Here is a 12,284-nt window from a genome sequence, read left to right on the forward strand (position 1 = left end):
CGAGGCAGCTGCCAGCATGGTTAAGAAAAAGCAAACTGATTACAAGCACACTGAAATCAACATAATTAACAATGTCCCTAGTAATCTATCAATACAATATATGAGGCTGGAGAGACTATGTGAGAGAGAATTAAGGAATTGGTGGGAAGCCACTTCCTTACAAAATTATATTGAAGTGGAAAGAGTACCCAAAGGACTACGAATATATATACGGTCCCAGTGTACGAAAACCCATACCCCAAACTCCTAGAGGCCTGGTCAGCTCACACAGCGCAGTCATGCTGAGGCATACTGGAGATATTAGTGCAATTTGCTTGGAGCGACTGAGAAAAAGCTTTGAAAGAAATTGAGCTTCTAGAAGAGGAATTACAACTGAATCCGGAGAAAGATTTACAAGAACAGCTTAGAGAAGCAATGAAAAAACGCCTCTCTAAATATGAAAATAAGATCTAACAACGAAAGCAAGAGAGGTTTGACCGGGATGAGAGAGACTTCGCTATGGGGTGAATTTTAACATTCGCAAAGAGATTTGACCAGCCACGCAAAGAGGTAGTAAACAGAAGCAAGGCTGCTACTAAAGAGAAACCTCAAAGAGTTGAAACCTCTGAATCCGATATAACGGAAAACGAGCAATCTGAAGAAGACTCAGCGGGCCCCTCTGGGAGGCCACAGAGAACCCCTTTTCAACAGGAGTTCAACATCATCCGCCAATCTTGGCTAAGGGGGGGGATAGCAGGCCTCCAGAAGAAGGAGGGAACCAGAAGGTGCAATAGGAAGAGGCAGGGCAAAGCCCAATCAAACGAGCAGAGTCACCAGGAGCAAAAGGGGAGGCAAATGGTAGAAGATGTTAATCAACTAACCATAATTAACTTATCAACTAAGCTCCTAAAAAGCACAGAAGAGTCTGTGCTTAGATTGGGACTGACTTTCTGCCCCCAGACTCGGATGGAATACACTCAGACCAGGATTGACTTGTTTAAGTTTATTTGAAGTCTGAAACTCCACACATTTTTAAAATTGAGACCAACTGTAAAGGAAGCCAGATTCCTCAAATCTCAGAGCAAAGACACAGATCTTCTGACAGTCAATGATTTAACAACCTTGGAAATTTTGGAAGACCTACGTCAAGGAGAACCAAAGAAAGTTGACCAAGCAGAGACAACGTGGAGCCAACGGATCAGGTCTGCAGGCACAGAACAGGATGCACCTTCAAGTGGCATGAAATCTCCATCGCAAATTCTTCCACAGATGCTGCTGGATGCTATTGATACTTTCTCTGAAACAGTCATTAAGGGCTTACTGAAATTGAGAAAATAAGAAACCACTTAAAAATCGAGGGAATCTGACCAAATTACAAAAGACTGTCTTAAAAAATCTGGAAGAGAATACAACTGTCATCTACAAACCCTCTGACAAAGGGGGAAATATCGTCCTCATGTCTCGTGAACATTACGTAGAAGAAACTCTCAGACAACTGAAGAATTCAGAATGCTATGAACTGACAACCATGACCATATATCAGGAGAGCATACGACAATTTCATGCCTTGATAAAAAAAATGGCATGACAAGCAAATGTTGGACACGGAGGAACACTTGTTTCTGAGGACCACCAATCCTTTTTCGCTTTTTAAACACCTAATTTTTTAGCTTTTACTATGGGAGAGCCTCATAAGCTGGGACTCACCCACAGTAACCTCATGATGAAATGGACTACATGTGGGTTTCACCGATATCCGCCTTGTGAGATAAAGCATCTGCCCTGCATCAAGGGTAAGGGACACCGGACTGATTACATGCGGACATGTGTGCACACGTTTGTGCACCCGTGTAAGGGCTGTGAGGGGGAGATCCCTGTTGTGCACAGCCCAGGAGCTGGGTACATATAGAGTGGTGTGGAAGGGACTAGGCAGAGTTGGGTGATGATATGGAATGGGTCTTATAATTTGGGTTCACACATGTAGGGGATGGGTGTACCATGTTACAACGCATACCGTTACAACTACCTACCATTACAACGCGACCATTACAACGCATACCATTACAACGCATAGCGCTTTGGGGTGCTGGATAGTGGTAAGTATAATTTACTATTCTAACTCCAGTCCCCGTGGACCCTAGGGAAGGTGTTGGATAGTAAATTATACTTATTCCCTATCCTATAGCGCCCCCCAGCGCAATGCGTTGTAATGGTATGCGTTGTAAAAGTCGTGTTGTAATGGTAGTGCGGAGTAACGAATGCGTTGTAACAGGTGCATACCGTAGGGGATAGTCAGTGTGCTTTACTGTTTCACTGTAGAACACTCCATTATTCTTCTATGAAGAAAGAGACCACATGGGGTAGTTTCAGTTCCCTAGGGCCTACAAACTCCAGACATGCACCAAAGTACACTGTAAGTTGTGTGAAAAGAACTATTGAGGAATGTCCAAAGCCATATCTATGCTGCTTATGGGTCATCCAGAAATGTCATATTCCTCTGACTCAGCCAAGAACCAGACCCTGCCAGGCTGGATTAATTAGATTCCTTCCAAAGCAGTAGCATCAGAAGCCTAGCCCTTCACTGCAAGCATTCCCAAGGGTATAGGACTTCTCTCCAAGAAGGAGAGATGGGGTGACGCTGCAGGGCATCAATCAGCAGTGGCCACCCAGTGCCATGCACCAAGCCTACTCCGAGCCCGGGTCCTGAAGACAGCCAGTGGGGGAAGGGGGCTTGTCAGAGACCATTTGGCATCAGACCCCTGGACAATGCCATCTTAAAGTATCCCAGAGGCCTGTGCAGGAAGGATGGATCATGGCCAGAGAGGTGTTATGTCCGTGCAGGATAGGGCAGAAGTGAATTCCAATCTTTCTTAAAAGGTCTTGCATAGCAAGAGGAGCTCTCTCCGGGGTGTGGAAGACTGGTGCTGGAGTTTGGCACCATGGGCAGTTGGAAGGAGGAACCTCCTGACTACCCCAGGACTCTGGACTGCACCTTTGAGGAGTCAGGTGCCAGTGAGAGGAAGTCTGGGCCTCTGCACAAGGAGAAGAGAGGCCCAGAAGGAGAGCCAGGCGAACGTCTGGTGCAGGGGGCCAGTGAAAACAGCTCCTTGCTGAGTGTGCCCTCTTGGAGGCCCAGGTGACTAGGGCTGGCCACCAGGAGCGAAAATAGGCCACGATTTTTTTAATCTGTGCCATGAGATATGAGGCTGAGATATGCCCCCCAGAGGGTAGGCGACTTTTGACCATTCCTGTGACCGACGACAAAGCACATGGGGCTCCGCCACCGGTCTTCGATGTGCCCCCGGGGTGGGTCAGGTCTCGGGGCTGCCCCCAGAAGAAGGTGGCGTTGGGGAGTGCCGTCTCTTCCCCTGTGAAGGTGCCTAGGGGGACCCACGATCCCAACCCTGGGCCCCACGAAGTAAAGTTGAGGGTGCCATCGCGCCCCCGTGAAATGGCCCTTAGTTCTGAAGAATTAAGCCCATAGTAATAGATTAGCTATGCGGGTTTGTCCCATTTGTCAGCAGGTGTATGTGCTCATGCCTGTGCCTAGTAGTGCCCATACTGTTGTATGTTTCATGTTCATGCTAACGCATCCTGATGGCAGCTCCTGTCTCTGGCCATGCATGTGTGTGTCCATATTTGTATGCTTGCTTGTACTTATTAGTTGTCTGTGCTTTCTTGTGCCTGTCAGTGTCCATGCCAAAAACTTGCAGTGCCCCTGTTAATGGTGTTTGTTCCTGTGCTTGCTGGTGCCCATGCCACAGTCTGATCATTCCCATGCCTGTGTGCCCTACGCTTACCAATGTCTTTCTTTACAGTGCTCAGTGGACTGTGGCACAGGCACGAAAAGGAGGACTGTCACCTGCACCAATTCTCAAGGAAAATGTGATGCAGCCACTCGACCCCGAGATGAGGAAGAGTGTGAAGACCACACAGGCTGCTACGAGTGGAAAACTGGGGAATGGTCCAAGGTAACTCTCAGGATTAATTCACAGCAGAGGGTTTGAAGGAGCCTAGTGGTGACCCATAGATCACAGTCCCACAGTTCTTTCATCAGTGGTGCACCCCTAGTATCAGAGCTGAGCGGACACCTCAAGACAAGGCCTTTCTCTCGGTGGCGTTTCCATCCGCACGTAGTGGCAGCCAGCATGGCTCTCGGGTGGTGGGGCTGGCGCGCGGGGTGAGGGGGGTCACATGGGGGTGCAATAAAAAAAATTACATGTCAAACGCACATTGCCGCCGGGTCCTGTATCTCTGCTCCTGCTCTCCTTGTCGAACTTGAGGAACAGGAAGCACAGCGAGGCCCCAGTGACCAATCACAATGCTGCAGTGCAGCATTGTGATTGGTAAGCACCCAGGCTCCCCTGACCAAGCGTTGTGACTGCTCTGAGCTTCCTGGTTCTTCGCTCAGCCAGGGAATTGGGCCTGAGTATGTTCTCCATGCAGGCTGTAATGCAGCCTGCATGAAGAACAGGAAAAGTGTGCATGACTGTTTTGGGCTGCCCAAGAGGGCCGGCCAAACAGTCATATGCACTTAGGAGTAGCCAAACCACTCCCCCCTGCCCGGCGAGAACAGAGCAGAGCACCTGCAAAGCAGCACAAGCATAAAATGATAATAACTCAAAGTTATTATAATTGAGTGTTTCAACTTAGCACTGGTTAAAAGCAGTGGGGCGACACTCCTCCGCCATAGTGGATGAGCCGCCACTGTCCCCACGGCATGGTTTGGAGATGCCTGAGAACTGTATGCGACAGGTTCTTGTAGGTGGGACGTAGTACATTCACCTGTACTCACTTTATTGGCTACTACAGTCACCTGAGCTACATAGGTTCAATATTATACAATAAAACAATGCACAGTGTAATAAATGGAAATGTAATTCGTTGCGACAAAATAGCAACATTATAATTTGTAGGTATTACTACAGCCATGGGTATGACATTGCAATACAAGCATTTCAAATGTTCTTGAATTATTTACTAATTTTACGTAAGCAATCTATAGATGCAATAAGTACCTCTAAATATCCATGCAAAATGGAAATCAATAAAAAATGCAAAATCTACCTTCAAACGCTGCATGTAAAGGACAAAAATAACAGAGCTGTGTCTTTCCTTGCATAATTTAATTATAATTAATATTAATTGTTTCTTTAAAGTGACGCAATGCTTTTCACCTTAACCAGTGGGATTCATCCTAGAGTAACTACATTGAATGTCATATTAAACCTTGTGTCCAGAGCACTCAATTCACCAATGAGTGTTCATTTAGCTCGAGACCCACGTTTACAAAAGCCTTTGTAATGTACAGTAATCGCAGTGCCCATTGACGCACTTTAAGTCACAGAAGCACCCAAGCAAAACCTCACTAAATGTTATCTTTGATTCTTAAATGCTGTATTCAGGGTGACACTGGTGGATATATACTGATTTGGGTGAGACTGACCATCATTCACTTTGTTGAGGATTAACTTGCCTCTGGGGCATACTACCCACCAGTCTCTGGCCTCAGACACCGTTGGCTCCAACCGCTTACTCTCCAGCCCTTCTTCATTCATCTCTACTCTCCAGACCACATGTGATATAATACCGTCTCTGGAAGTTGCTAAAATAAAGACATTATTATTAACAGCAAGATGATTTTATTTTGTAAAAAGTTCTGAAATAGGTAGTCCTAAACAACTCTTCTGGGTCTGCTATTTATTCAATAAGTTGCGTATAGTGAAGCACAGTTTACATTAAAAAACTTTACCTACCGTTTGTTGATTCTCAGCTCACTTCCCCCATTCCTATTGTTCTTCTCTCTCTGCTCTGTCCTGGATAGATTACAATCTGGTGTATGCTGCTCCAAAGACCTACATGTATGAATCATGCATGGAATGTTAAAATATCTTAAATATGAATTTAATGCTTTTGTGAAAAATTGTACATTTCAAAGTGTCTGCCCGTAGAAGATTAGCACTTAAACTGTTATTGGGAAATGTTATCTGGGCTAATTACCAGAATTCAATTAGCCAGAAAACCTCTTTAGAACATCATCTTACTCTACTGTGAAACATTTCCCTGGAATGGGAACAGTAGATGAAAACACGAAAAAAAACACACACACACACATTCGGTAAAAGAATTGCAATTTGGCTCGGTACATACAAAAATGCCTTTTTGCGTTCACAAACAGCCCGATTGTGCGAATTGGGCGGTTTGCAACCACAAAAAGTCTTTGTACATGTGGGCCTTGTTTCCATGTGTGACCTAATTATGACAAGTAATCTTTAAGAAAGTAAAAAGTGTTTTCCTCATGTCACTTCTGTTGTCCTCTGGTAATTAATTCAAATATGACCTATGCATTGTGGTAATGTGTGACTATGTGTTTACAGGTGCTCTAAATAACTTGTTATTGGATGACATTTAGTTTCAGTGCCGTGGCATAAATATATACTAGTGCTTGACCATCCCTGCGGTGCTGGATGGTGCTGGGTATGTTTAGGTGTGGACCAAGGCAAGGCATAGCAGGCGGTTTTGCCGGTTCCAAGCACTAAACGTACAGTACCTAGCGCCGTTTAGTGGTATTGCAAGGTTTGATTCCTTGCCATTAATACCTAGGGCAGGCTTGCTAAAACATTTATAAATAAATGTTGCAGCAGAAGAGAGGGGCCCCGAAAAAGTGCAGGGTCTTGGGGAAATGAGTGTAAATTCTGACTGTTATAGGTTTTTCTCGTCTTCTATGGTTTGATTTTGCTCGCAAGAAAGCGTCACTCATAGTCGTTGAAATGTCACTCATAATTACACTGAAGTTATGAAAATGTCAAACCTTGGCAGCTAAGCAGCAGCAGGAGAGAGAACTGTGCCATATCTTTGTAAATATGGCGCAGTTCTGCTCTCTCCCTTTCATGCAATGCATGCAGCGTCCCCTGCTGCGCTGCGTGTCCTGACATCTCAGTAAATCTGGGCCTTGATGTGTTGTAAGTAACTGATGTTATTATAGTCCTCACTAATTGGTAGTAGTTTATCAGTTTAAGAAGGATGAAACATTGGGTAGTCCCAACAAAACTGCAGTGTTTGACTTTCAGCCGGGATTGCTGTTGATAGACGGAGAGCCGAGATAGTTGTGGACTGTAGGGGTTCCTGGGCGTGGGCCGTACTGAAGAGGAGGCCTGCAGGTGCTAGGGGCCCAGCTGTAGGCCCTCGATCACACCTCCGCCTGCCTGCGACTGGCGTAGGTTGTCAGTGATGCATAAGGATGGCGCCGCTTTGCATCATAATTCAAACACGCTGATTGAAAGTGTGCAAAGGCAGCTCAGCCCCACCCCTCGAAACCTGAGCCAATCTAGGCACACCTCCCCTGCTTTGTAGGTTAGGACCCAGCATGAGAGCAGCACAATGAGGCTCGGCCCGGCACTGTCAATGCTCTACGGAGACTTGATGCAACAATCCCAAGCTCATTGCACACTGTGGTGAGGGTTTGTTTTAAGTGCATATATCTAACTGGACAGAGTGAGGCACCTGTCCCACCCGACATGCGCACTTCACCCCAAGGAGCCTGTCAATCATCAAATCTCCAAGTCACTCCCGCCCTCACGTTCACCTACTACAGCAGTAATTAAGGGAAACTTTACCAGGGCCATTCCCGCTCACGCTTCTAAAATAAACAATTAGTAAAGTAAACTGGGGGCAACATTACATATGGGGGTGATGCCCCCGCGCCCCAATGAAGTAACCACTACTGTTGGAAGGGCACGTGCATTGGCCATATCTTCATAGTTATTTCAATTGGGAAGGTGACTACTATGAACAATGTAGTGGAACATCTATGGGCTTTGCGGGGGCACCGTCCTACGCAAACACCTTTATGGCCAAATTTGAGCACGATCACATAATCCATGACATAAACTGGTCATCGGGACTTTTGGTCTTTAAAAGATACATTGATGATATTTTCCTAATCTGGAAAGGTGAGAAAGACATATTGGTTAACAACATTCAGAGATTGAACTGTGTACACGATCGGATTAAATTTACTCACCAAATGGATCAAAAAGAATTGGCTTTTTTAGATGTGAAAATTCTTCTTGAACAGAACAAGTTGAGAACAAGTGTACATATCAAAGAAACAGACAGAAACAGTGGTTTACACTATGAAAGCTTTCACCATTTTTCATTAAAGAAACATCTCCCAACATCCCAATTCATTCGGCAGAAAAGAATTACATCTGACCCACAAGACTTGCTCTCCACCATTGACAAACAGATCCAAAAATACAAACAAAGAGGATATCCCACTCCTTTATTGGAAGAATCTAAAACCAAAGTTATGAATATGCAAAGAGAGTCTCTACTAGTCACCAAAGAAAAAAGAGATACCAAGAAAACAGTATGTGTTTTAAAGCATTCTTTACAATCAACAAAAATAGTGAACATCATGAAAAAGTATTGGGTACTTATCACTAAAGAACCGGATCTGGAACCACTGTTTGCTGAAAATATTACTTTTGCATATAATAGATCTAAGAACCTAAAAGAACTGCTAAAAAAGAAGAATTTACCAAAAGAAATCAATCATAAAGGCATGCAGAGGTGCGAAAACTGTATTCATTGTAATAATGTGATGACAGGACAGATATTTACCCATCCCATGACAGGCAAAAAAGTGAATTTATCACACTCAGGAACGTGTGACACGAAGAATGTTATTTATGGAATCAAGTGTCCATGTGGAAAACTGTATATAGGACAGACAGAGAGAAAAATCAAAATAAGAATAACAGAACATAAAAGTAATATACGGTTGAAAAATATGAAATCCACACTGGCTACACATTGGCTAGAAGCTGGGCACAACATAGCACAACTGCGTTTCACAATACTGGAAGTCATTAAACATCACCCTGAAAGAGACACTCATATATCAAGACTAAGATCTGAATACTTCTGGATAAAGAAAATGGGCAGCTTACAACCGAATGGACTCAATGACAGGATAGAATTATCCTGCTTCTTATAAAGACATTGTGGGAAGCTGAGTTTATTAATTCCTGCATGACAATGAGACTTTCCCTATCCAAAATGGCCGACACCTAAGTTAATTGGATTCATTTCAATATTTTTATTTCATTTTTTGAATATAGTCTTAACCATGTGTGAGCCGAGTTATATAATATAATGCTGAACATTACCACAATGTTAATAACCTCAAAACGTAAACGATTGAAAATTATGCATGATTTAATTGTTTCAGAAAATGTAACTGTTTTCAGAAAATATAGTTTGCCATGAATTAGACTATTATTTGTTAGAGCTGCGCAAAAGAAGTTTGTGAGAGAGGATCCTCATCTACACGGATTTAAACAATATAGAATTAGGACTGTTACAGAGTCCGAGGTCGCGATCATGTGATCGCTAACTGAACCAATCAGCGCACAGATAGCTTTAAATAGCAACACCCAGTATGTCAGGTAATAGCGGATTCGTGGAGAATATGCGAGCGAGGAACGCTTCTCAGTTTTCATTTCCTAGTAAGTACAAAACACGAAGGAGAGATAGAATGCGCGCTAAAATGCTTCGTCCTAGTTAAATTCCGTGTTATTTAAGCGGCACAGCTGAAAGAAGGTTATTTTTATGCTCTAACATGGGACTTCAGTAATTTGGGTTGAATACGTTTATTTTGGGTTAAACACAGCTTTTTTGGTGTTCATAAATGAATTTTTTAGCGCTGATACAAACAAGGATGTGCGATGTAAATAATGATCATGAGGGTAGAAACAGGATATTTGGTGAGTCACAGATGTTTGTTCATATTGTTAGACACAGTATAATATGCATTAATGTAACCAAAGTTTATGGGCTGATTGCGACCTTTTCTTGATTTTCTTTAATAGAGACCCCCGAAGAAGGGTCATAGACCCGAAATGCATTGGGTATATGGGAGATGAGACCCAAGATTGTTTTGAAAACGAAAGGATTTAAGTGAATGAAAATGAAAGAATAAACAAAGAATATTGTTACAAATGAAAAAGTTGGAATTATCATTATTTTGGTATACACATACACCAGAGGAGAACCTAGTGGTTCATGTGAAAGTGTGCAAGGAGTTACCTATAGACATCGGTACTTCCCGGTGTCTCACTTTTCGCTAGATATTGGCCATATCTTGCACATAATGCTCACTGAGAGCAAGGCACCTCGGAAGCAGTGCATATTAGGTCCAATAAAGACTGATACTGAGCTCTACTTACCTGGACACATTTATGCTGAAGTGCCTAGCGCCCATTTGCCTTGTAAATAAACGCTGGCCCCTGTCAGCCAGCAGCACTCATGTTCTCGGGATGTAGGGCCATTCAAGTGGCACCCAGCCCGAGCTTGCTCCCTTCTCAGTCCGCCTCTGGAAGGGAGCAGTCGCGGTGGGAGCTGGGTGCTCTGCCAGAATTTTCTGTCAATGTGCGGAATTATAACGCGTGGACAGGAAAGGCGGCCAGCTGCTGTTGCTTTTGGAAGGACGTAGGCCTTGTTTCACTTCCCTTCCATTTAGCCTTTTGATTTGCATCTGCTCCCCTGGAAGCAGCTAGTACTGGGTGGGTCACTGGTGGATATCATCCATGCAGCACACATAGCTAACGCCCATTAGCAGATAACTTTGTGCTCGAAGAGAAGACATAAGAGACAAACGTTACAGCAAATACAAAAGCAAACATCATATTCAAATCGTCTTATATGACAACGAAGTACATAGTAGTGCTTCAACCACTGAAGTGATAAACTAGGTATATCATGTTTTGCACTGCAGCCTGTCGCCATTTATTCACAGTGTGCAGGGGTGGCTGTGGCGTCATCTAGAAAGTATCAGACATTTCAATGGTAGACCGTGGGTGAGATGATAGACCAACGGCTGATGTTCTCTTCCATTCAATGCCTTGCCCTGAAATGCCACCATTGTAATTGTCCCCTAGTTTGTTTTGTCTACTAAATGCTGCAAGCAATGTTGTACATTGTATTTGCATTTACATAATTCTTCCTACCCTTAATAATGCACTCAAGCGCGTGAGTAGACAGTTAGCATACTACACCCTGCGGGAGGTTCTAGTTGTATGAGTGTTGATTTGCAGTGTGGCCCTCCGTGGGAAGTGTTTTATTGTCGTTTGTTAGTGACCAGAGTGGTTCTCGTCGCGTGTTATGTGCCTATGCGTGGATTGGGAGGAAGAGGGGTGAGAGATTGAGCACATGCCTCTTCATGAATTTATTTTCCTGCCGGATTATGAAGATCTCTAGAAGTCCAACCATGTGTGAGAGAGAAACAACCCACAGCGTGCACTGGATACATACAGGGGGTGATGGCAGAGGGCCTGTATAACCCCCTAGGAGGGATGAAGGCACCCTAAAGGCATGGGCGGAATACAGCCAGCCGTGAAACGTAATCACAAGGGTCTGTCCAGTAAAGACTAGGAGTAACACCGCCAGGCAGGCACACGACAGACGCAGCTCTAATAAGTTCTCTACATGGACGACTCGTGAGCTGTATAGGAGCAGCACTCACTGGGACACTTGATTATAGGCGGACGGAGTGAATCTTTGTACGTCTCCTTTACCTGACCCCAGTGCTATAAAGGGAAAGGGAAGTGGCGGTTCTCACCAAACTGATTGGGCTGGGTCTTGAGGGTCTGGTAGGGGACTGTCTAGGGGTGCTGGGGGGCATGGCTGGGAGGCAGACATTTAACAATATCAGCATTTTCTTTTACCATGTAAATAGGGTGACCAACCATTCGTAAATTTCACAGACCGTACGTTATTTTAGTATGATGTCTGTAAGGTGTCCGTAATTTGAGCTCCCATAATTACGGACGCCTTACACACATCATACTAAAATCAAATTGGGGATGTATGCTGTTCCCTTCCGAGAGGGACCATGAGTTTAAAAGTTTCCACTCAGGCCTCTTGCACTTATCTTTTAATCTGCAGACTGAGGCTGCCTGCAGCAGCCCCTCTCGTACCTTGCAAAGACTGGGCTGGCCCATTCTCATTCTGAAACAGCAGACGATTATCACAGATTTATTTATTTATTTATGCATTTTTATATAGCGCGGACTGACAATGGGCCCTATTATAGTGACAGCATGTGGTGTGCCTTCTCCTTCCCAAATCTTGATTGCTGAAAGGGCCTGATGTCTCTTTGCAAAGCTGCGCGCATACTGAAAAACTGTGAAGTGCACGGTTGTCTCAAACTTATATACACTTATTTTGGTTGTCTATTTACTTATATAGTATTGTGCGACCTCCTCTGATATGTCTGTAAAATGTATGTTTTGTCCCAAGCT

At 44.2% G+C, this 12,284-nt stretch overlaps 1 protein-coding gene across 2 annotated transcripts in view; it reads left to right on the forward strand.

The window, feature by feature from the left end:
- The window catches only part of ADAMTS17 (ADAM metallopeptidase with thrombospondin type 1 motif 17), a 1,053,865-nt gene that overhangs the window by 991,404 nt on the left and 50,177 nt on the right, over positions 1 to 12,284 (forward strand). For both annotated transcript variants that reach the window (XM_086958065.1, XM_086958066.1), the window contains one exon: positions 3,798 to 3,950. In XM_086958065.1, coding sequence (XP_086814191.1) covers positions 3,798 to 3,950 — 153 coding nt within the window. The remainder of the gene's footprint in view (positions 1 to 3,797; positions 3,951 to 12,284) is intronic.

This window comes from Lissotriton vulgaris, chromosome 2_1 (genome assembly GCF_964263255.1).
Source record: "Lissotriton vulgaris chromosome 2_1, aLisVul1.2, whole genome shotgun sequence".
NCBI lineage: Eukaryota > Metazoa > Chordata > Amphibia > Caudata > Salamandridae > Lissotriton > Lissotriton vulgaris.